Below are 26,212 nucleotides of genomic sequence, written 5' to 3' on the forward strand. Positions count from 1 at the left end.
AGTAGTTGAGTGATCTCAGAACACTGACTATATGTGTAATAAGTTTCCAGTGTAGGAAAATGTTATTTTACAGTTGTATGCATGAGATACAGAGGCAAAGCTTTTCCAAGGTGTCAGAGTTTGAAAGTCTCTGCACAGTGTTTTAACCTCAAGCCATGCTTCTGGGTAGGGATAATATTTTTTCTTTTAAATATTCCAAGACTTATATTCTAAAATAGAAATAGACTTATTTTTCAGAAATGTCCCTGCACAGAAGTCCAGTGCTCCGTTGCACAGTGAAAGATGAGTCTTAATGACATTGAGTAGTGAAATACAATTTCTGGACTCTTTTTCAGAAGTTGTTAGTAGTATTCACTTAAATTATAATTGTAATAGCAAGTATGTTAATAAATTTTTACAGTTCTTAAAACTACATCTGATTATTTATATGCTAAAGTACCATAAAAAGTAAGCTGTAGATCTTAGTATTGCAAAAAGGTTGTGGAATTGTTTTGTTAGTTTTTGTTTGTTTTAATAGTGTGACCTTGAAGGTTTCATAGTAATAGTGGTGGTAGTGTGGAAATAAGACGACTTGCTCATTGAGAAGCAGTGCCGTCATTTGATGTTGAGAGAGCACTGTTGTATTATAATAGGTTTTGGGAGTAAAAAAAAAAGTAGATATGCCAATCTCAGAATCATTGAAATTAATTTCTAGCAAGAATGTAAATTTCTGATCAAACCGTGATGATACGTTCATGTCATTACTCTGTGCTTTCATCATGAAGTGACACATTAAAAAACTATGAATGTGAAGAGAAGACTCAGGGGAAGCACAGTGAAATTGAGGGGAAAACTAGGATCAAGACCAAGATGTATGAGGCTGTGCTAATATGCCAGGCTGTGTGTGACTTTAATATAACTTTACAATCTAGCATTGGATAACCTTAAAACTTTTATCTTGCTTATGAAATAGTAAGATTTTAATCTAAATCTTGGCTATATGTAAATACTTTGGAAGCTACAGAAAATAGCTTCAGTCTTCATTTACCAGGAGGATACTCCCCAGCCCCATTAGTCTTCAGTTTCTTGTAATTCATATGACTCCATTCATTAGGAAGGATTTTGGAGTACATTTTCTAGTGATTGATGTGTGCTGTACATTATCATGTGAATTTTGTGCTTAGAAAAGGGGAACATGACCTTGTTGAGTAACCTCATTAATAACCTCATTAGTGTGCTAGTACTTTCTAGTTTGGAAGGTTAAATTAAACACTGAAAGAAATCAGAAGAGCTTAAGGAAATAGACACTTATGAATTATTTGAGTTTTAAAACTATAAACCTCTTTAAATGGCTGGTTTTTAAATACGAGCCACAGCAGCTGGGAACTAGTTTTGGTGGGGGAAATCTTATGTGTTTTGTCATTAATTAGCTTTTAAAAGGTGTTTTGGGTTTGTTTTTTTGGTCTTTTGTTGGTTTGGTTTGGTTTTTTGGGGTTTTTTTTTGTTCAGTTTTGTTTGGGTTTTTTGTTGTTTTTGTCTTGGGATTTTTTTTCCTTTTTGTTTTTTTTTGCTTGATATGGTAGGTAAAAATGATTGCATTAGAATTTAACTGCAAAATTAAAAGTTGGAAAACAAGAATAACTTGAAAATGTTTGGTTAAGTAGTTTCAATTTAGTTTGTGGAAAGATAGCTTAATGTTACCTATTTAACTGGCAATAATTCCAAATTATTAAAGTAAAATTTCTAAGCTATGTTTTCTGCTTTTAGAATCAATAGTCTTGAGATAACTTCATTTCCAGGAATCTGTGTTATGTAGTTTGCTAATGTATGATAGCACTGTAAAAGATGCAGATATCAGTTGGATGAGTTTATTTAAAATAAAATACATTTAATTTGAACTTAGTTTATAGCCTGGTAATACAACAGTTACAGTTGTAAAACTTCCAAAGATATTTTTATGAAGCTCCACACAGAGTCAGAACACATAAAAAATACATGGTATCAGTAAGGAAGACCTTTCTTGTCTTGCTGGTTCTTTTTTAGACTAATAATTGTCTAGGGATCACAGGTAGCTTAAAGTGGTTCTTGCCAACATAAATACTGTTGGGTATTTGTAGTAAATTTATATTTGAGCATATCCACATAAAGATTTTGGAATTGAAATGTCCTTGAAATGATTTTTTGATGGTTGAAATTTGAATGTTGGTATAATATGCTGCATTAAGAAAGCGTACTAGGAGCACCAAATGACAGATACAATAAAATGATAAAAAGATGGTATCATGAGAAAATGAAGCATCTTGTCACTGATCTCAAGTTTAGTCTAAGCAATTAGGGACCTTTGATTTATTGGTAAAATAGTACTGGTAAAATAGTTCATGTGATGTCTCCTATGCTTTCTCCAGTTATGTGTGAGGCACCACGAAGAATACCCAAAGAGCTGCAATGTGCTCTCCTTGAGCAAGAGCAACTTGTATCATTTAACTTTAATAGGGGAGACTTAACTGGTTTGAATCCTCAGATCAAAGAGGAGCAAATATAATTTAGAGATGCTTCTGATCACAGCCCTTTCTTGTTGTACATGCTGACTGTAATTTCTAGGTAACTGTATAGAAAAATTTATTCCAGAAATATTAACAGATTTGTATTTTTTCACTTACCATTGATGCTTTTCTTTTTTTTTCTTGAGATAAAAGTATATGAGGAGGACAACACTTTCCAAGTGGATAGATATTAACATTTTGAGCAATTTTTGCTTTTTTTTTCCTCTTTTTCTTTCTTTTTAATTCTCAGCAGATTCTGGAAATCTGTACAGTTTTTATTAGTTTGGAAATATCTTTTGCACTTCTGAAAAAGTGTAACATTATTAGCTTCCTATTGAAGCACTAGTACTTTGTGTTTATGCTACAGCAGTTTGTAGAAAACACCATCAATAATCAGATTATTTCACTTAAGTATTAAGCTTTAAAACACCCACACTAAAATACAGAGATCTTGATAAAATACAGACATAAATGAAACAAAATTGGGTGTTCATAAACCCTGGAATGGATGAAAAGAAGTAATTGCTTAACAATTAATATGTAGAATTGCCTTTTGGGAACTAATTTAAGAACTACCTTCCTCTTTCTTAAATATCTCTTCTAGCTTATAGTTACCTGATTGACCAGAGATCATATTACCTAGTTTAACTATGATCTGAAATTACACCCCTGCTGAATTGTGAAATCATGTTTTATGGATGAGGATTTACATTTATTTCACAATAATATAGCAATAATATAAATAAATAGAACTTATGTTGCGTCATGTTCTTTTTGTTGTTTGTAGACTCCAGAGAAGAAACAGTCAGAACCTTCCAGAGGAAGAAAAAGAAAAGCAGACACTCAGAGTGAAAGCAGCCAAGGTAAACTAAAATATAAATTGACTAGGTAGTGATTGCATGTAACACAGTTTTGACTGTTAGCCTTACAAATTCTCTAGTTTTGCTTATGTAAGATGGGTGTTACGTTTTGGATGATAGTTTCGTATTCTTCTCACCCTCCCATTTGTCACTGGAAGGGATGGGCAAGTAAAATGTGAACTGGACTGGTAATTACCCAAAAGAATCATTAGCTACTGCATGTGTAACTCACAGCTATGATACATCTCTGTAATCTTTTTAAGAATTACAGCAACTCTTCTCATGCAAAATACCTTGTGGTTTGAATTTCTTTTTAGTAGATAAGGGGAAAAAGGGATTACCAATTACAATATCTGATGCTTGTTTTACAGGTATATATAAAAATTGAGTTTTATTCTTCCTTTTCTATGAAAGATTGTAGTTGTCTAGAGGGGTGGGGAAATAATGACGAGACTGATTTCTAATTTAATATTTACAAAGTTTAGTTTTTGTCATTCCTCTCTTTAAGTGACTTTTGAGCAAGGACTGGTGGAAATTTAACCTCAAGACAAAAATTCGTCAGAAGGGGAGCGGAAATAGTTCTGATAACATCTGTATCAGCTTTATTTCTCATTCTAACTGAGCTAGAAAATGTCACTTCAGATATATATCAATGTGCTCAATATCTGGAAGTCTTTGTGATGCAGCATGCTATTAGTAGAAGAATTATGTAGTTTGACTAAAATTAATTTCTTTGTGTTACTTTGTAGACACCTGCTTTGTTCAAAGAACCTGAATGAAATTTCGCATTTTCATTGTTTTAGTAGCTTATCCTTCCTGTTACTAATGAGTGTTGAAATTAGAGATGATGGAAATTTTCGGAACTTTTTAATACAGAAAACACGATTATAATGTCTTATAATTACTGTTTTACTGTCAGCAGCAGTGAAACTGAATAGTCTGCACTGCAATATTCTCAAGGAGCTGGCCTAAGAAGCTGCAGCCTCTTGGAGTGGTACAGTATAGTCAAAGCACAGCAAATAATTCACTTCTATTGCATTGGAAAAAAGAAACAAGAAATCAATCTCTTGTATATTGCATACCCAGGATATTGACTATGTAAATTAATCTATAAATGTTGAAGAAAAGGATTGTTTAGAACATAGAAGTAATTGGAACGTGGGATAAATCAGTGTAAATCTATTCATAATTGGCTGTGCCAAAATAATTTGACATATTTCTTCAGTGCAGAGTTCTGTAACATGACATCAAATTGATTTTTCTATACTGAAAAGGAATGCAGTCTGTCTCATTTATCTGAATGAAAGCAGATTTTAATTTGATAAAGTGATATGTAAGAATTAAGCATGAAGACAAATCACTAGCAGAATTACTGGGTAGGTAAAGAATTGGCTGGAGGGAAGTAGCAGTGATACGTACTGGGTAACTACTGGAGAAGTTGGCTGTGTGCTGTTCTAGGTCTTGGAATTATTCTATCTAAAGTTTACTGTTAAAAGTCTTGACAAAAAAAGGGCTGCCAAATGTTTCTGGTTTTTTGTGTTACTTCTTAGTGACACAGCATTATGCAGCAGTGTCAGTACAGTGGAATATTGGGATAGAGAGAATTCATCTGGGCTGAAACAACAGAAAAGCTTGAAAATCTTTGCTAAAAAGTAGAAATTGAATTTATGGATCGATGCATAATGATCTCCTAATGTATTGCAAAAATTTCTTTCTATAAAGTAAAAAGCTTTGAAGAGTAGTCCGTTTCCAAGATGTCTCCCAACAGGTAGTCTGACTTACACAGGAGAAAAACAGTCTTAAGATTTATCGGTCATCTCAGGGCCGAACAGAAGAAAGCATTTGTGCATTGGATAAGGTATAGGTACGATCTCTGGAATGCCACATACGGGGCAGGTCCTCGTGTTGAGGCAATACAATTCACGTTAGTTCTTCTAAAGTCTCAATACATTTGAGATGAATTCGAATCTCATTCGCTGGTGTTTTGTTTCCCTCATTAACACTGTGAGTTACCCAGTTCATAATCAGGTTAAGAGGACTGGAAATACTTGTCATCCTCTATGCTCTCACTGTTACTGGCATTTAGGAAAATCCTTGGGCAGAACATTTGGGCATAATAACTCACCCAGAGTATATAATGTTAGTAGACTTGGTTAATTTGATACTTCAGAAGTGGGTGAACTTTGAGATAGTGCTTGAAAAGGGGAGGGACTTAGAGCTAAAGGTTTGATCTGTAGGATGAGAGATGAGTTTCCTGTTATTTAGAAGAGATCTAGGGTTTCTTCTGAGTCTGCTCTAAACTGGTTTAGGAATTGAGGGTGACTTACTATCTGATTTCTCAATGAATAGAATATGAAAATCCCTTTGTTTTGGTCAATCCCTTAATTACCTACATAGGGACATCACGTATTGCCACATGAAAGAAAACCAATTAACAAGTGGTAAGATTTTGCTATAATTATAGGTAAAAATGTAAGATACCTCTACAAGTAATTTATTTAACCAGTTCTAATGTATTACTGTGTTTATTGTAGGAAAGAATATTGGGGGACGTGGTCACAAGATTAGTGACTATTTTGAGGTAAGAATTTTGTAAATTTTACTTTGGTTTTAAAATTTCCTTTTAAAATATCCTTTTAGCTTTTTTTGCATGCTACAACATTTTTGGTTGTAATGGACAGGCCTCTTGAGAGATTACTTCTTTTTTCTCTACGTAAGCTTCTGACTATTAAACCTTGAAGTAGAGATGCAGTCATCTCTTGGTGGAACCTGAACTAAAATACAAAACCCATTATCTTTCACACTTTTCTTTAACAGCTAAAGGCTGCACTAATAAAAGTAATACAATCTGATTTACAAATCCTGTGTACAGATGAGCTGTATCATTCAGTAGATATATATATATAATGTATTTTGAGAAGATTGACTAATTGGATGGCCATATCTGCTCTACAGTACCAAGGTGGAAACGGCTCAAGTCCAGTGCGAGGCGTACCTCCTGCAATCCGCTCTCCTCAGAATTCACATTCCACTCCTTCTTCTGTAAGTCTGTCAACTTCCTAACTGCTGGAGATAGTTTTATAGTCTAAAAATAGCAAAATCAAAAATAATCTGTATTCAAGGGGAGAGTTTTGAAAGGAATGACTCCTGAGAAAGAGTTCATTCTTCCAACAGGAAAAAAAAAAATCAAATTAAGTATTAAAACTAAATTTTTCTATTAACACTGGGTCATTTTTTCTTAAATCTCTTCTTATATACAAAGTAGTTATGTAAATTGTTCAATAAATATTAATATGTTGTAATGACATGTATTCATAGGCCTCACACAAAAAAGGAGAGGTTTTTTGTTACTTATAAGGAAACTTGAACTCCTAACTTGGGACTTTAAAAGCTCAGTTTTTGATAAATAGTAATTTTTTTTTAATAGTTTATACCTAATCTGCCTTTAAAATTCTCTTTGTTGGTCGTGCTAATTCATTTTTTTCCTTCTCATAAACACAGTTTTGATGCTCAGCATACCAGCATGGTATTCTAAATGGCCAAACAACTTTTGCCAGTTACAGAAAGGATTTGTTTTCTTTGGTGGTAGACCTCAGCTTTTATTCCATGTGCATTTAACTTCAGGCATCCTCTTGGTCTTACCAACAATATGGAGTGTAATACAGATTGTGGAATTTGTCTTGAGAAAGGTCTCATTCACACAAACTAGGTTCATTAACAGGATTTGTGTTCTGATCTGCACTAGCTTCCCCTCTCTGGTTCTCCCACGAGAGCTAAACACTCCAAAAATAACTCACATTATTCTTGAGTTGTGAAAGCTCAGAATCAGAAAAATAAGTCTATGTACGACTGACATGACCTTATGTCAGGCTTGTATTGTCTTAAATCTTTCAGTCTGTTTCCCAAAAGTGACAATCTTAGTTTTCTTAGAGAATATATTGCATCTTTCCTGAACTGCAAGTGATATGTAATGCCATACTGGTAGCTCTCAATGCAGTGCTCCAAGTAGTAGCCTGTGTAAGAAAAATACCTTGTTTCTCTATTCTTTGTGATGTTCCTGCCAAGAGTTGTAACAAGGCTATGCTCATAATTAAATATTACAGCTGTATCTAAAATACTTTGCTTTCATGCCTTTCAGGTTCGACAGAATAGTCCTTCTCCTACTTCATTAGCTTTCGGGGACCACCCTCTCACACAACCAAAGCAGTTATCTATTAAGATTACTCAGGTAACTTTTTGAGTAGAGCTATCCTATATCACTTCAGACTGCAGGAAAAAAAAAGGTAGTTATGTTTATTTCTTTCTCTTTTAACTTCTTCTAAACTCTTAAAGGCTTTCAAAAGCTTTGCTTTTTAAAATTGCCAAAGCATTTTTTCTGTTAAGTTCAGCAGCTCATAGTTTAAATATCTATGGTGAGTTTTGAATTCAGCAGTTGCTTGGCTCCCAGCATTGCACTTCATGGGTACATAGATGACCATGTCATTGGTAGGTTTTTGCTCAAGATTTTAGCTGTTGTGTGATTTTAGAAGTAGAGGCTGCTCTTTCAGGCAGTATTTGAATTGACATCTGCCATTGTCATACTGCATTTAAAATCCGACATTGAAGAAGAAAAATGAGATGGCAGTCAAAGTGATCAACACACAGCTCTGACGTGACTTTTAAAAGCTGAAAGCAACTGTTCCATTCTCTCTGCTGTTTCTGGCGTGATCTGTTCTCTTGCACGTGTTAGTCAGAAAAGGTTGCTTCATCTGTTGACCAATACTGAAAAATTAATTAGTTGACATTTATGTTCTTGCCCTGTTTTTTATGCTTTTTTATGAACAATAACTTCTCAGTTGGTGATGAAATATTTTAATATTGTTAATGGTTTGTCCCAACTGTTCACAGTTGTCCTCATGAAGAGGGAAAGCAGTTTTTCATTAGAACATGTCATGACACTTCCAAAACACCTGAAAATAAGATTTGCTGATCTTGTTGAATGTTTTAAAGTAGTTTATTTCTCTTCCTAACAAACATGAGAATAATCATGCTGTAGTTGTTAAAGGAAAAGATAAATATTTCAAAATATTCTTTGTAGACTGATCTCACAATGCTGAAATTAGCTGCACTAGAAAGTAATAAAAATCAAGACTTGGAAAAGAAAGAAGGTCGTATAGATGACTTACTCAGGGTAAGTGTTGAACATGGGGTAAAGTTATTTATTCAGAACAACAGACTGAATATGAGGCAGATATTTTAGATTTTTTAAAAGTTACCTAAATTAAAAGGTATAACAAGTTTTTAATTCTTGTAATTTTTTTCTTAAATTTAATAAGTCTATATAATGAAATGTATAAGGTGGTTTTTTCAGCTTCTGTACTACAACTTGTTAATGATTAAATATGTTAGTAGACTTACAAAGGTGCAAGGAAAGCTAATGCGGTTTGCAGGCAGTTGATTAATTCCTTAAATTCATATTATAATTCACCTGATGGGTGGTTTTGGGGGTTTTTTTGGTTCTAATTGTGAATAGCCCTTATCAGTGGAACAACTGTTGGTGTTTTCAGAATGGAGGTGATTGTGACAGAAATAATTACAGGCAATGAATAACTACTTTTAAAAAGAAAACTATGCTATACTGTGCTCTAAGACATGTTTTCAGAAAAAAATCTTAATGCTTCTGCTCTTGAAGGAAGCATTGGAGAGGTGATAAGTAGAAATATGAAATATGAAACAAACTTGTATTTAGAAGTTTGTTTAGTGTTTGTATGTGTACATACATATGCACAATACATAAAAATATTAACCCATGCAGTCATATACTATGAAATTTTATATGTAGACTGTTTTAGCACATGTTCAACAGTATGGGATAGACAACCCTAAATTTTCTTTTAAAATTTTATTTTAATAAAAATAATATTGTTGTGGGATTTTTAAGGTAATAAGTTAAATATAATTGGAGCAAAGGAAATTTGTTAAACTTCCTACTCAGATAATTGAAACTTTTATCATTGTAAATTTTTGCTTTCTTTTAAATTGAAGATGTCAGGATTCACATGACTTCAGAAATCATATATAAAATTTAAACTTTCTCTTTAAATGAAAGTCGAGCCCTCAGTGGAGATCTGAACAAGAGATTGGTACAGAGCTTTTATATATTCTCTCTATGCTGAATGCTCTGTAATACAGAATGCAGGACAATGTAAAGGAAATAAGAGAAGCTAGGCATCCTTCTGCAGATTGGGATAAATTTGTGAAATAAAATCTTTCTTTAGATAAATAGATGTGTTTATGTGTGTTCCTTACTTTAGTCATGTAAAAGTAGATGTACTTATTTTCTGTGACAGCTGATTTAAAAAATAGTGTTTCAGTGTACCTCTTCATATTTTGTGTGTATTTATTAGGCTAATTGTGATCTTAGAAGACAAATAGATGAACAACAAAAACTACTTGAAAAATACAAAGAAAGGTTAAACAAATGTATTTCAATGAGCAAGAAGCTTCTAATTGAAAAGGTACGTTTACTGATCTTAAAATCTATGTGATACAAGGTGGGACATTGTAGTAAAACTCCATTATGATTCTTCATTTTCACTTCAACTTTTTCACATTAGTTGCTTGAGATTGAAACTTCATATCCATGATCTCTATCTGGTGGTATTTTTATAAACCTGAATAAGCTACATAAAATGTTTAGCCTTTTTGAGATTTGTGGAAAACGTAGCTTTTTTAATTTAAGGATTTACCCATTGTAAGGAATTCAAGATATAGCAAAGCATAAAAGTTAAGAAATTAGTATATGGTGTATTTTCTGGACAAATTGTAAGATCACAGTGGATAAAAGAATTTTTAAACATAATCTATTGTGGAGAGGAGATGGATAATATTTCTTTGTGAGACACTTAAGTGGCTAAGGTATTTTTTGATGTAAAATGATAAAATGCCATGTTAGCTCAGAATTATTGGAAAAAAGGAGATGAAGATGACTGCCTTCATACTATTAAATGAAAGATTTTTTTTTTAAATTTCATGCCCATTATATTTAAACTAGCAGTAATTTATTAGAATACAAGGATACCCTGTTTCTCTCCCTCTTCTTTAAAATAGCCTCATCTAAAAAAAGAATCTTAAAAAGTTAATAGAAAATCATGTTATTACAAATCCAGATACAAAAAATTTTAAGATAAACAGCCCAAGTGCCTTCCCTAGTGCTAGCTGCTGGATGCTGCTGTCATATACAATGGCAAAAAGTGAGCCATTGGAGGATTAGGGGGAGTTTCCTCACTAGCATGTCATAAATAAATTATTGCAGATCTTTTTAAGTTCCAGCATGAGGGGTATGCCAGGAAAAGATGCATCAGATCTGTTTGGCATGATAGTAGATGGGTACCTTCAGACTGAGAATACCACAAGGGATGTTTCTTGTGAAAGGCCCTTCTTCAGTCTGTTTGCAAAAAGATCCTTAATTCTGGCAACTTCTCATTCTGTGTGTGTGTGATTTTGGACCACAGACATTTCTTATGAAGCAAGCATTTGTAACACTTAGAGGTTTCCTTGCATTAGGTGTTCACAGTGCTCTTTCCTCTCTGAAGAGACTAGGCAGACTCAGTTGTCACATCCCAAGGATGCTTCTGGTAGCAGTGCTGGTTCTGAGAAGGGCATCTGCTTCTGTCACTGCAAGTGAATATCTGATTGCAGTTAAGCCTGCCCACAGTGTGTTCCCACATACAGGTCCCTGCCCCAAGTCACTTTGGTACAAGTAGTAACACAGATGCTCTGTTTCCAGGAAATAAGTTTCCAGGCTAAGTATAGTAGGTGCATTCTTTATGATATCTAAGTTGGCTCCTGTATTGTAGTCGACATGTACAGATAGAATCTTAATTATATCCTCTGTGATGCTGATACTCTTATCAGTTTTTCTGTATTTACAAATAAAGTGGTTTTTTAATGACGAAGAGTAGCAAACTTTGTGGGAAAACTGAGCCAAACTCAGGTTCTTTTTTTTCTGCATAAATCATCCTCTAGTACTCATTCTGACAACTGCAGATGCTTGAGTTCTGTAGAAATTAAAATAAATCGAGTAAATACTACAAGATATTTTCATTTACTCTACTCTTATCCTTGCCTTAAAAGGCTGTTGGAGGAAGAAAAACCCTGAGTGTTTTACTGACTTTCTGAACACTTTCGTGTTATTAAATATGAACTTTTTTTTGTTGTTTTCTTAGAGCACACAGGAGAAGCTGGCAAGCAGAGAGAAGAGCATGCAAGACAGATTACGCCTGGGGCATTTTACAACAGTTCGTCATGGTGCTTCATTTACTGAACAGTGGACAGATGGCTTTGCATTTCAAAATCTTGTGAAGTTAGTCAATGCTATGTTCTTAAAATTCTCACTAATTGTTACTTCCCTCTAGTGGATTTTTTTATTACTAATGTTCTAGGATTGAAGCAGGTTTTCATATGTTGTAGTTTGCTTTGCCTTTTGAAAACTGAGAATAGAGTATAGAACTCCATTAGTCAGCTGAGGGAATGTTAAGGTTTTGTGTCTTTAAAAAACAGTTTGGTTTCACTTTGTTGTAACTATCTTTCGAAAAGCATGAATATAGTAAATAAGCAGCACATAATTATTGAACTCAGCTGATGGAAAGAGCTATAAAACTAAATCAGTGATTTTTCAGGAAGCAAACCATGTATCACTGGTAGTCATTGGCACAGATGAGGTCTGTGAAGTTCTCACTGGTCACATAGGTGCTACCTGCACATCCTCATGGCAGCAGCTTTGTCAGGCATCCTGCTCTTTAGTGCTGTGAAGGAGCAGTGAAGAATCTGGCAGCCTCAGATGGAGTGTAGTGCAAGTGGATGGGGGAGAACAACCACCTGGAAAAGAGCTGCCATAGCAATTCTTTCAGCAGAGACAGGGCCAAGGAAAAGGACTTCGCAAGACTGTCAGAGATGGTGGTAAAATAATTATGCAGTGCTTCCAAAGGTGTTCTTTGGTAATGAGTCTTGATTCACTGGAGATACACGTATATAGATAGAAGGATACATATATTTTTAAAAGTAATTCACCAAGATTGTGGTTTTTGAAGGGCAGTATTTAGTCTTAGCATTGTGGGATTGCCTAGGACACTGTTTTTCTCAACAGTCTTAAAAACAGTCTGTAGATATGCTTTGCATAAAAGCTGTAATTGTAATCCTTTGCCATATAACCAAACTGATGATTTATTTGGGAACGGCCAGATCACATTCCGTATTTGGCCTGTTAAAAATCAGGTACTCTCTGTTGATGCTGTCAGGGGGCATTATTTATGGTATAAAAGAAGGTATCCACCGTCATCAGATTTTTTTTTCTTCTTTTTCTAGTGCAGAAGTCATGCATAACACTTTCAAAAAAAAACCAAAAAACCCTAAAACAAACATGCACAAAACCCCAAAACAACAAAAACCATAAAACCCCAACCAAACAAAACACCCTGAAACGACCCTATATTTAAAAAGTAAATTGTGCCATAACTTGAGCAAAATTTTTCCACCTCATGAAGAACACTGGTATTCTTTCTCCTAGGAACTATTTTCACATGTACAGTAAGTTTTCTAAAATTTCTAAATGCCTTAGCAGTTAAAAAGATAGTTCTTCAAAAAATGCAAATTGATGAAACTTTAATAAAGCTTTTTTTGGGGTTTGCAGGCAGCAAGAGTGGGTGAATCAACAAAGGGAAGACATTGAAAGGCAAAGAAAGCTCCTGGCCAAGCGAAAGCCTCCAACTACAAATAATTCTCAGGCACCATCTGCCAATTCTGAACCCAAGCAGAGGAAAAATAAAGCTGTGAATGGGGCAGAAAACGATCCCTTTGTTAGACCCAATTTACCACAGCTGTAAGTTTAACATTTCAATCAGTCTTTTACATAAATTCTCAGATATTGTCTCTGTGTGTTCTATTCAAATAACAGCATAAAAAGACACTCGGTATATTCAGCAGCTATATTCTCACTAACAACTTGCTGATGTTAGGCAAATTTGCACCACTGTCTATGAAGTTGTTGTACAATTGCACAATTTATTTTTGGTAAAGTCACCAGAGAAGGGCCCATTCTGGGGTTAGGCAATGTTCCTTACGTTATCCTGATCTAGAAGTGTTCTTATCCTGGCTTCTTAGTCTTGTAATGTCGCTGATACCAAGTGAACTTTTCTTTATCCACATTGGTTTAAGAGCTCCTCCTTTAGACAGAGATTTTTTTTTTTCCATATAACAGTATTTAGTTGACAAAAAAGCTTCTTTCAGCCTTTAGTATTTGAAGACATGTCTTAAAACAAATGGAAAGAATATCTTTTTCCCCTTCTGAATGCTACATCCCAAGATCAACTGTCAGAATTACTGATCTCATTTCACATATTGACAGTGTTGAAATTTTTTGTCATTGAAACATAAAAATTGTGATTTATTATAGAACTCTCTTTTTTTCTGGGGACATTTTTTTCCTGCAGACAGAAAGGCACACAAAGATGTGTTCTTGACATTTAATTTGAATATTTTATGAAATTGCTGCTTCATGGTATTAGTTACTGCCCTTGCTGCTAAGAGGCTGCAGCTGATAGTATATCTGTTCCTAGTTTATTTTTAAGTAAATAATTAGGGTTAAAAAGACTAGCAGATTAATCTGTGTTACTTTGCAGAAGTAAGCTACCTGTGTTGAGCATGGTCACCTGTCACTTCTCGTGTAGAGGCAGTAATTTATACCTCTGGGGATGGAGGGTATATAAATTGCTCTGGTTAGATCTGCAAAATACATACATTTGGACCATCCCTTTGAAGACAGCTGCGTGTGTTTTGCATAATGCATCATTCTTAAAATTCACATTGTGAAGTTGTTGTGCTGTGACAAAAATATGAAAATACAGTAGTAAGGCAATGTAAGCAAATCTTGGTTAGCATTACTTGTGTTTTGGTAGAGAGCTGAAGAGTCATTGCTCATTGTGGCTTTTTAGTAATGCTTAGTGCCTGTGTTTCTTCTCAGACCATAATTAATACTTCTGAATAGTACAGTAAATATTGCTGTGATGTTAAAAATACCTGTGTGTTTGAATGTAATCCCTCCTGTTACTAAAAGTAACATTTAAGTAATGGAAAATGTCTGAAAATTTACAGAAATTTTTATTTGCTAGCTTTTGGCTCGTTATATTCCAATTATCTTATTGCTGCTTTGAGAGATGACAAAATATAAATTTGAGGAAAAATACAGACAACGTTCTAATTTTTAAGTAGGACAAGATGAATTCCTGGTAATAAACTTCAGAATATTTTCTGGTGTTACAAGGTATAAAATAATTTCCAATTTACTAAAGACCACAAATTTTCATTTCATCTGACTTAACCAGTTACATGTTAAATGACACATGAAAATGCATGCTTGTTATGGAATCACCAGGAGAACAATCAAAATTGTCCTTTTGTATCTAACGCTAGCATGAATGTAAGCAGTTATTGAATCAAAACTGTTTTGCCTTTAAGTATCATAGTTTGATCATTGTATAATCTAGATATGAGATTACTTACCTGTATCGTAAGCTTATAAATTTTGTTTCAGATCTTTGAGAAGATCTGTAATGCATCCTGAGATCACAGAATCATTTAGCCACATCATGCTCTTAGGCCTTTACTTGAAAGGGTTTTTTTGTATTTAGGATTTGCTATAACTTTGTCTAGTAGTAGTATGTGTTGACTCCTTTCTGCTTCTCAGTAGAGAATTAAATGTTTTGTGTATCTTGGGAAAACATTAATTGTGCACTTCCATTTTAGAGTAAATTTATCATGTGCTCTATGTGATTCTCTCCTATTAGATGATGCTTATCACTGTTTCTGCATTACTTTGGCAGTAATGATCTTAATTAGTGTAGTCAAATGGAAAAGGTTCTGTTTATATGAGGCATGAGGAAATGCAGAGCTGCTTGAGATTAGTGAACTAAACCAGTAGTGAATTAGTACAACATACATGCAAGTGATTGGGCAGGTCTATTTTAAACATGCAAACAACTTGCTAGGAGTTATTACCAACAGCTGTCTTTACCACTTCATTGTTTGCTTTAAGAAATATCTCCAGCTTCTGCTATTGACAAGATAAAATGATCTATAGCTTTGTAACAATCAGTAGTATTGAAGCTTTTTCTGCAAACAGGTGTCAACTATTTTGAAGCAGACTGAAGGTGTTGCCTGAGGCATTCTTAATAAGAGCATTATTTTAGTTTAGCTGAATATACTATAGTCTCTGATAGGAATGTAAAAGCAGAATTTTGCTCAGAAGTTATTGGTATAAAAGTGGCCAGCTTGCCAGTGTCTTTTGAATGAATGGTGGCTTGGTGTTTCAAGTAACGTGGAACAGATGAGTCTAAACACTGTTCTGGTTTTCCATCATTCTTTCCCTTTTTGTGGCCTAAGCCAAAACTAAAAAGTAGTTACAATTTTGAGAGTTTTCTTTTGTACTGATCAAACTAATTTTATTAGTCTTATGTGAAACAAATAAATTGAAATGTATTTAAAGAAAAAATATTTATTTGAAGTAGAGGTTGCCGCCTTAGCCCTGGAAAAAAATCTGTTTGAAAACTCTATTCCAAGTTTTTTGGAGGCATGAGAGAGGATTCTGTGAGATTATAATGCTAGTTCCCACTTTTTGGAAGCAGCTCTTCTTTCACAAGACAATTACTTCTAGGAGCAATGTTTTATTTGGTTTAGATGGTGAAATCCTTCCTCTGCAGCTTCAGCCATTTCAGTTGTATTCACTTCCCAGTCACCTCTTCAAGTGCTTCCCAGTTCCTCCATGGTAGCCTGTATGCATCCTTGTCCCTGCATGCAATTTGGATTAGGATAGCAGAGAGAGCTGGCTGGGTTTGTTACTGTGGCTGAACAAATGCATCATTCAGTAGGAGTATTCTGTTCTGTATGGAACAAATAAAAATATTTTCAGGAACTTTTTCAGGCTGAAGTGCCAACACTGTGTCCAGGCATTACTGGATAAGTAAAGACAGCTCCTTTCCTGAGGCAATCTCTTTCTAAGGCAAACATGGAAACAATGGGTGAAAAGACGTCATGAAAGTTTTTTACTTGGTTGAAGTTTGTTTGTCCTTGTAGAAATTTGGGGAACTGGAGTGAGAATAAGCTTGGACCACAAGAGAAGAGCTTCAGAAATTGTAGCCAGAAAACTTGTATTGGATGTGTATATGACTGTCTGGAAGCATGGCTGCATTCTGTTGTGCCTGTATATCCAGGATGATTTTCCAGCTGGGAAGAGGTGGGAGGAGAGATGCTTATAAATGTACCAGGCGTTATCATGGTGAAAACCAAGGAACACATGGCTAGTTTGGGTTTTTTGTCTTGTCTGTACCCACTAGTAAAAGAATTTTGATCATAGAAACAGGTTTTGTCTGAACTTGTGGGGAAGAAGTAAAAAGAAGACTGGTTATGTCTACCCATGTATATTGTGTCAACAACCTTTGAAATTTGGTTGTGAAAACATAGGAGTCTGAAAGGCCTATTTTTGCTAATTAAAAAAAAAAAGTTTGAATTGGTAGTAGTCAAGCCTTTCGGGCCAGGAAAGCTATCCAGCAATAGGTAAAAGTAGCACATCCTGGTCCTACATGTCACAGGAGAATTAGGCTACATGCACAGAATATGTCCAGCGCATTTTGGGGAATTTCAGGAATCCTTTGCATGTGTTTCAGAGTTTATTTGGCTGCAGACAGTTAAAATATAGCATTCATTGTACAGTAATTTTGTGCAGAGATGATCATAGTCAGGAGCAGACTGTTGCCACATTAATTCATGCAGCCTGTTCCCAGCTGCCCTTCTTCCCCAGTGCTCCTCAGATTAGCCCCACCAGGCCTGACTATCCAGCTTAAGATGGCAGCAGCTTTGTTCCTGGTTGACGTCCCTACCCTGTGCTCCTCAACCTTTCTCCTTCCATGTCTGCTGAGACCTGTGTGTCTCAGGTGATGGAGGAGCAACCCCTTCTGCAGGAAACCATGGTGTCTAGTAGGTGCTTTTGGTGGTGCTCTGAGCAACCAGATCAGTAGGTGGCATCCCTGCCCATGACAGGAGGGTTGGAGCTAGATGATCTTTAAGGTCCCTTCCAGCCCAGACATTGTGTGATTCTGTAATTCTATTTTCAGAAGGTGCCTCCAGCATGCCACTACCCTGCAAAAGGTGTGGTGGTGAGTGGATGCAGGTGGAAAGTGGTGGGCTGATGGGGAGCAGTCTCTAGGCTGGTCGGATGTTTTCAGACTGTGCAGTGGGCTGGTGGCCTACAGCCAGAAAACAGACAATATGCACGCTGTTATTGGCTTACTGCTGTTTGTTGTGTGCTATTTTAATACAGAGTACACTATATTTTTAGATAAAAACTAATAATCTCCTAAAAAAAGGTGTTACCAAGTATGAGAGAGTAAAGTTTTGTTTTTCAGAAGTAAATGAACAAAATCCAAAGTGACTATATCTGTATACAGCTCTGTGTTTTATATGCCTTCCTCCAAAATGTGGTGGTCAGTAATGACAGTTTTAGATTCCTGTGAAACATGCTGTGCTTCTAATAGAGTTAGATTTGTAAGGAAATAGAAAAATGGAAAACAGTCATTTATTGGGTTATAGCACAGAAACATGGAAAGAGTGACTTTGAATGTTAATGTTTTCAGTATGACGTCCATGTTGTGCTCTGTGCCCAAGAGGGCTATTTCAGGACTTTTTGAAAGGCGATACTTGCTAGAGCTGTCTAGGCACTTTGTTACAACTCCTTGTGGACACCTCGGGTTTTATAAAAAGGACCAGATTTTCTATATAATGTTAGTTTTTAAGGGGATCTGTGGTTTTAGGACTCCCAGTGTTCACTGAAAGTTCTGGTAGGTCATGTCATAAACTTCATATTTTGAGTGTGTTTTACTGGTGGTTCAGCTTTGCAAAGCCACCTAAATACTTATTCTTCTTCCTGAGAAAGACAGACTTTACTATCTGTATTTCTGGAAATGCACAAACCTGTGATTTCTACTGTAGACAAGAATCTGGAAACAATATTCAACCTTGTACACATTGGCATTGATCCTTTTTTTAACTGAGAACTTAATCCATATTAGAGTAGTTCTCTGTTTTAATAGAAGTATTGAAAAAGTATCAGGCATATTGTTGTGAGTTGTCTAGCATGGTCTTGTTGATCTCTTTGGTAGTGGTAGCAGATGTATTACAGCTGGAATTGGAGCATTTGTTTCTTACATTTCTTGATGTTGCTTGGACTGTACAAAGTCCAAGTGCATTGCCAGCTTTCCTAGCTATTGAGACACCCCATTTCACATTTGCTTTGATACCTCTTCTTTTAAGATGTAGCATACATTGTCTAAACCCAGAGGAGATTCTGCTAGGAAAAGAATATAAATGTTAGGCCCCAAAATCTGGGGTAAGAGACCTTTTGCCTTTCTTGGAGAGGCAAATTTCCTCCCTCCATTGCCTTCAGAGTGTTTGGGGATGTCTATTGACTGTAATACAAGAGTGCTCTGAATTCCAGTAAGGAAAAAAAATGCAGGGTAACTCTGTATGACATGTCTTAAAAGAAGCGATTGCTTCCCTCTCAGATTCTGACAGGATGTGATGATGGGTGCTTTTGTTGCCTGAGTGTTTTCTATATGTTACAGACCCAGAAGGCTGATAAAATAACTATAGTCTTGTGAGGCTGTTTCCAATTTCTTGAAAATTTAGGTGCTCTGGTCAAAAAAACCCTCAGTAATTTCACTGAGATTTGGTTGAATCAGTTTTCTGTCCTGGTCAAATCAGAAAATGGGCTGGAAAATTCAGTGTTTAGGAATGGAAAGGGCTCTATGAAAGCTTCAGAACCACTAGATTTTATCTGAAAAAGATGCACTCCTTTATCAACAACTTTTAAGATGCAATAAAAATACAGGTGTTAGAACTCTGAAAAGTGTGGTGAACTTGAAGTTTAAAAGGGAGGAAGAAATCTTATAGTCTATTAGATTTCTGCAAGGCTTATTGAAATTGCTTGGCATTTGTTGTAAGAAAAATCTGAATTAGTGTCCCTCACCTCTGGGAAAACTACTGGTGATTCTCAAGATATTCTAGTCTTCAGACTTGAAATATAAGCAGCCTATATAGCCTTCTAACCACCTTGGTCTAACCACCACCTTCTAACCACTCTATCTTCCCAGCTGATAGTTGAACCCACAGAAATACGGACTTTGTGAGAACGTATTATACTATGAATTTTAGCTTTGTATCATGCAAGAAGTATTAGGTCTAGGCAAAACAATAAAAAGTGTAATTTTTATTTCTTTTGTAGGGATTTGTGTGAACCCTTTCAAGGAGGCCATACCTCTTTCTCCTTCCCCATCCCCTATTTCTCTTCCTCATATGTGCATGATTCCTTATCTGGAACTTAATTGTCTTGGGTTTATTTTTTGGGTGGTTTGTCTTTTTTGTTTATCAGATGGATACTGCATGCAGCCAGTTTGCAGGTTTTTTGTTACTAATCTGTGCAAACAGTCTAGATTTTCTGGATGGTAACTGACTTTATGTCCAAGCAAGTCTATAGACAGTGAGGGACCACTGAATTATTTGTAGCCAGAAATTGTTGAGAAAACAAAGATGAAAAGAGAACAAGCAAGAGAGTCACGTGTGAATTCAAAGGTGAATTTGTGGTTTCATGCAAAATGTAGTGCTAGTGAACTTGAAATGTATGGTTTGCACTCCCTTCTGTAAATCACAGCTCAGAAATCCCATGTTATCAATCTTGTCTAATTTCTGAATGCGTTAGAGTTGAGAACCAAGCAGTGGAGTAGCATCAGCTAAGAACTGGGATGGTGATACAATTCAAGATGCAACTAGGTAATTAACAGGCTATCTGGAAGAACAGAAATGGCTCTGTGGGAGAGGCAGTTAATACTGCAGAATACCAGACACAGGCTATTCTGTAAGTATGTTTTGACCCTGAAATAACAAATCCAAAATGTTCAGATGGTTCAAAAATGTACTTCTAGTGGCAGTAAATAGATACTGGATATACTGTAGTTTTTAAGTAAAAATGGTATTGTTTTGTTTGCCACCGTATAAAAGCTATAATTACATGATTGTTTCATTTTTCAGTTTGACTCTAGCAGAGTACCATGAACAGGAAGAAATTTTCAAACTTCGATTAGGACATCTCAAAAAGGTATGTTTTTTCAATTACAACCAAACCCATAAAAGTGAGTACTGTCAAAATAAACAGCTTGTTGAGAGCTGATTAAAAAACCTAATACTAAAATTGCTGTACTACTTAATGCCTAGTAGTGGCGCTCCTTTTGTTTCTGTTTGTGCAACTTTCCATAAATACTGGGATTACAGGGAAGCAGTAATGAGTTCCTCCAGTGAAACACTGTACTAGTTCCTTGAATCCTTCTAAGAGTGCTAACAGTGATGATGCCATCAATCCTGCTCTTCCCCTTCTACTTTCTGAGCTCTCTCCTGAGAGCTCAGTGAGCCAACCAAGTTTGATGTATGGGCTTTTTATGTTTGTTTTTTGGCCTTTAAAAAGGTCCAATTCACAATTCTGAATTAATACAACATTTTCATCATCTGCAGTATTCACTTAAGTTGTTATCAGCGTATTACCTATCACAAGAGAATATAATTTTCCTACTTCTATGGAAAATCTTTTCTCTGTGTCTTAAATTATTTTGCAGTCAGATATCTTACTCTAGTCTCTGACTTTTGAAAAAAACTTCTTGCTTGAAGCCTATTATTCTAATAAATCTGTGTAGTGAGATAGTTATTACATGAAGAAACTATTGCTCATTTAAGCAAAGATTTTGAGGAGTAACCTGTAAAAAAGGAATGGCAGTTGATGCAGACAGAAATACTTCAACAAAATTTAAAGAAAAGTACTTCTGTCTACTGAGTAGTAGTTCCCAAGTTGAGTCAAAACAGGTCATAGTGTTTTTTCCCTTGAAATGTTGCAAGAATCTTTTTCAGGCCTGTTCCCTTCAAATGTACAAGCCACCTGTTATAAATCCTGCTATAATAATCTGAACTGGGCCCCGTGAGAAAGCTGCAGCTGTTTCTAAAGAATATGACAGGAAAGTACTTGAATCTGTAGTAGGAAATCTGCATATAATTTGCTGGCACTAGTGAAGTAGACTGCCAACATAGTTCTTCATTGTTAATCGTTTAGAAGCTCCAGCTTCACATGAAATTCTATTGGGAAATTCTGTAGGGGTTTTTTCCATACTTTAACTTTATGGAAGTCTAATGGAAATTTCAAATGATGGATGAAATTATGTTACATGGTTATTTAATATTGGAATTTTGGTTTCACCTTGAGCATCAATGCTGGAGTACTTTGCAAAAGAAGGAAATTCCTTGACTAAATGCCAGAGAGGAAACAAATGCTATTCTTAGCAAATCATATTTGAGTATATCTGAAAAAAATAATAAAAATACATTCTTACATTATAATTCTTATGTCTGATACAAATTTTGTCATTAACTAGGAAAACCAATTTTGTTACCTTCATTTTACATGGTTGTATTTCTTCCCTGTGCTGCTTCTCCTTTTACTTTTTTTTTTCTTCCTTCCTTCAGCATATGCTGTTTTGCTGACTGCTCCTCTTCCTTTTCACTCTTGAGATGCTTTCCTGGTGTTCTTATTTTTGGTGCCCTGTACATGCTGCCACCACCAGTTTTCTTTTCCTACTGCTACCCAGGAAATTCTTTTCCAGCTAGTTGCTTTGGTCCTGGAGAGAGGCTCTTGTTTTCTCACTTCCTTTTATATAGCAGTGACCTGAGGCAGCTAAGCTGGTTCATTCTTGCTTAAAGGTATTCACAGCCTGAGTGTCCTAAATAACAGCTGGAAACAATGCAACCAGCCAATTCTCTTTAGACTAACATTGGCCTATGAACCACATTTTGAGAACCACTGAATTGCATAATATATGAACAAAAAGGTCCAAAAGAGGCATAACTGATGATTTTTTTTTGTTAGCCTTTGGGAAGAACATCGACAATTGTGTGTATAAGTGTGTGGCCTTTTGTGAGGGCAGAAGGACTAAAATTCTTTATAAAGGACTACTGGGTTATGAGGAACTGCCTATCATTTCAGGGTATTTAACAGAAAACTGCAGGGATGCATCTAAATATAGAAAAAAGAGTTTAATATTATATAAACAGGAAAAAACCCAACTCTTGACATTGTCTCTTAGGAAGAATAAATGGTCCACCCAGGTCTGCTTGCAGATTAGTGCTACTTAGTCCAGCTTTTAAATTACTAGGAATTTGATTTTCATTTTCTGGGTGGAGGTTCATCTCATCTTTTGGGATGAGAAGAGTCTTCCATAGCTTATGGGGATGGTTCCAGAATATCCACTGAAATCATCTAGTCCAGACTCCTCCATTCATTGGATATGTAGTCATTTAATATGTGTTTTAGATCATACAAATACAGTTGTTGTTTCAGGATACAGGTTTATGAAAATACTAACTTTATGGCATTTTCTCTCTACCTTGCTGACTTCTGCCTCCATCCCCTTGTGCCATGGCTTGATGCCCTGTTGCTTTTACCAGCACCATTAGGTTGTACAGTCAGAGAATAAACTGGAGAACTGATCTAGCTTCTTTCAAAAAACAAATACGTGGTTTTTTATGATGCTAGTTTCTTTTTTTCTTTTCTTTCTCCTGTTTGTTTTTTTTTTTCTCTTCAAGAAAAGATTGATTAGTATACCAGTTTGATATACCATGTGGCTGTGCAAAAGGCTGTGCCAAGATAACAAGAGATGATGAGGGGTGCTGCTACTAAAAAAAAAAAAAGTATCAGATGCCAGGCCTGCTTTTTCCTTTTTAGCTAAAATAATTCCATAATTATGAGCTTTCTGATATGGACTAATTTTGTCTCCCCTTTCTTCAAATTTTCAAGCTCTAGAGGCACTAACTCTGAAATAATATAACCCTGTCTAGAGTATCTTTCAATGAGTATGTGTTTCAGTTTGAGTATAGATATATAGGTTTCCACAAATTAGGCATCATGAATTCTTTACAATTTTAGAGGACCTGAATAAATAATTATTTCATTGTTTCCTAATGCATAGCATAAAGATGAGATAAATTTAAGCGCTGAAATTAAAGAATGTGCTCCTACCTGACACGCTTCTTTTGAAGTTGCGCTTAAAATCTTATGCAATACACATTCTTCATTTGTAATTTTAATAAGACACAAATGGAAAAATCTATTCAAATTAGATTGGTTTTGGTGGCTTGTATCAGCACCTTAAGAATGTTTCTGCTGTAATGATGTGCTCTTTTATTCTTTTACTTGATTTGCACTTCAGCCTTAAAATATTTTAAATGTCTTTTCATAATCTGTTGGTTTGTACAGAATCTATAATTGCCCATATCTCAGTTTTTTCTTTTTTTGTACATCAATTTCAGAGCGCTTCCCAGATAATTTATCTCCTTGGCTGAGGTACAAAACCCAGCTGCCTCTCATTTCAAATAGCATCCCTACAGTGCAGAACAAAACCATGAACATCCCATTACCTGTGGGTTCGTGAACAGAAAAATTTCTTGAAACAGGCTTTTGCCTTATCCTTCTGAATTTTTCTGGCTTTAACAGAAAAGTAGTGCTTTCTTCTAGTTCAGCAGGGTTTTGTAATGTAATGTTCCTCCATCACCACTAGTATTGATGCAGGGGTAAAAATACCCTTTTCAAATGGGAAGTAAATGAGCTTTTATATTTCCTTCTTTTCATTTGCAGGAGGAAGCTGAAATACAAGCAGAACTTGAACGTTTGGAAAGAGTTAGAAATCTTCACATAAGAGAACTGAAAAGAATAAATAATGAAGATAATTCACAGTAAGAGTCTTTACTGTCTTAATTTTGCATGTCTGTTTTTAAAGCAATTCTCTAATATCACATTTTACCTGCAGAAGAGAGACTTGCTCATAATTTCTTTTTGGTTCTCTATGTTTATATATGTATTTTAAACACCAATTTATTTACAAGTTTCTTACAATTTGGTAAATTGATTAATTTTTTTGTTGAATATGCAAGAAATAACATACCTACACTGCTTATAGTGAAGAGCTGAAACTTGCTTGACCATATTACTAAGCTAAAAAAAATACTTGTGAGACAACTTAATGCAATTCACTTAGCTGACAATAATGCAAGAAAATGGCTGGGAGGTTTGATGCACCAGCAGCAATTTTGTGCTGCACTTAAAATTAGTTTTGTGTTTGCAGCACTGTGGTTTCATTCCTACTAGGTATAGGTACTTAGCAGGAAAAAGCCTTATGTTGCTACTTTGTATTTCACCTTGAATGGCAGTGTATCACAATGTTAAATTGCTAATAATATGAACTGTTACTGTGTAGTTTTGAAAGTAGTAATTACATAACTTTAAAGGCTAAATCTGTTTTCCATGATGACAAATACACTACAGTTTTACCAACTCTTCTAGCTGGCACTGTTGCTTGAAAGGAACTGGTTCTACCTCTCCCTGGCTACTTAGCCCTGTTTTCTTTCACATGCTTGCATTTCTTTCCTGAACTGATGCTGGAAATTGATCCAAATTAAAACCAGCTACTGTGGTTTATTTTTCTGGATTAATTTTAATCCAGAATCAATTTCCTGGTCTAGTTCTTTGCCCCAGCTGCAAAAATGTCTATTCTGCCATGAGAGGAGAGGGCAGTGCAAGGGTGGAATGAGCCAGGGGGAAAGGACATGGTGGGACTGGACTTCTCGCTTTCTGCACTAGGAAATGTTCATGAAACAGTAGTCTGAAGCCTTCAGGATTTTATTTTTTACTTTTTAGACACAATAGAATTATGCATACACTACTAAGGGTTTTAAACATTAAAAGAAAAATATGTGAAATTGTGCCTAACTGTTCTGATGGTACCTACCATGCAGTAATACAGAAATTTTTTGTTACCATGTAGTTTTAGTGCTAATTGATATCTAAATTAGTGTCGTGGTTTGGATATGAAGAATAATGGGTGTTGATACTTACATACTGATGGCAGAGTATTTTCTTTTTAAAAATATATAATATATTTTAAAATTAAAAAATATAATATTATTTTAAAATAAATGTCCTACAACAAATAAACAAGCAGGTTAAATGACAATCTTTTCTAATCTTCAGTTGTTTGCATTAGAACAGGTTTAGATTTTTTTTAAAAAAGGATCCTTCAACAATAAGGAATAAATGGCACAAAAAATTGACAGGCTTTGACTGTGAAAATCCTACATATGTGGGGCAAAGAATGCCCAAATTACAGTCACAATTGAAAACAGTTACAGGACATGGACAAGCAGAATAGTGCAGCTTCACTACTCATTGTCTGCAGTCAATGCTGACACATTTTATGGTACAGAATGAAAAGCTTTAAACTGTATTCATGTTTTTGTGGTAGTTTAGACAAGTATTTACCAAGTGGCCAAGCCACAGCTTATAGTCATCATGTAGAAGAGAAAAGCAATGGAGAAGTGATTTAGGTCTGTAGCCCCTGCTATCTTTCCTAGCATGTCCTGGCAATGTAGCTGTTTGGTAAGGGAGGGGATTCTCAGGCAAAGCAGCTGTTGCATTCTGACTCAAATCCTGTTGGGATTTCCGCTTCCAGCTGTGGTGTAAAGCAAATCCATTTTCTAGCAACAAGTCCATCTACCCATGGGTAAACTTGTATGTCTACAACTGCACTGGAATAATGGGACAAGTTGAGAGTGCAGGTTAGGGCTTCCTTGTCTGGCTTTGGAGCCCATGTGATGTTGGGGTGCAGGTTCTGAGCCATGGAGAGCCACACAGGGTAGCAAAAGGAGTGAAGAGGGAAG

The 26,212-nt window shown here is 35.4% G+C and overlaps 1 protein-coding gene across 2 annotated transcripts in view; it reads left to right on the top strand.

Moving 5' to 3' along the window:
* TLK1 (tousled like kinase 1) overlaps positions 1 to 26,212 on the top strand; it is a 68,769-nt gene that overhangs the window by 31,014 nt on the left and 11,543 nt on the right. For both annotated transcript variants that reach the window (XM_048309215.1, XM_048309214.1), the window contains exons 4-13: positions 3,310 to 3,385; positions 5,917 to 5,963; positions 6,338 to 6,424; positions 7,521 to 7,610; positions 8,460 to 8,552; positions 9,769 to 9,879; positions 11,590 to 11,726; positions 13,053 to 13,241; positions 20,495 to 20,561; positions 24,135 to 24,232. In XM_048309215.1, coding sequence (XP_048165172.1) covers positions 3,310 to 3,385; positions 5,917 to 5,963; positions 6,338 to 6,424; positions 7,521 to 7,610; positions 8,460 to 8,552; positions 9,769 to 9,879; positions 11,590 to 11,726; positions 13,053 to 13,241; positions 20,495 to 20,561; positions 24,135 to 24,232 — 995 coding nt within the window. The remainder of the gene's footprint in view (positions 1 to 3,309; positions 3,386 to 5,916; positions 5,964 to 6,337; positions 6,425 to 7,520; positions 7,611 to 8,459; positions 8,553 to 9,768; positions 9,880 to 11,589; positions 11,727 to 13,052; positions 13,242 to 20,494; positions 20,562 to 24,134; positions 24,233 to 26,212) is intronic.

The sequence above is a fragment of the Corvus hawaiiensis genome, chromosome 7, assembly GCF_020740725.1.
Source record: "Corvus hawaiiensis isolate bCorHaw1 chromosome 7, bCorHaw1.pri.cur, whole genome shotgun sequence".
NCBI lineage: Eukaryota > Metazoa > Chordata > Aves > Passeriformes > Corvidae > Corvus > Corvus hawaiiensis.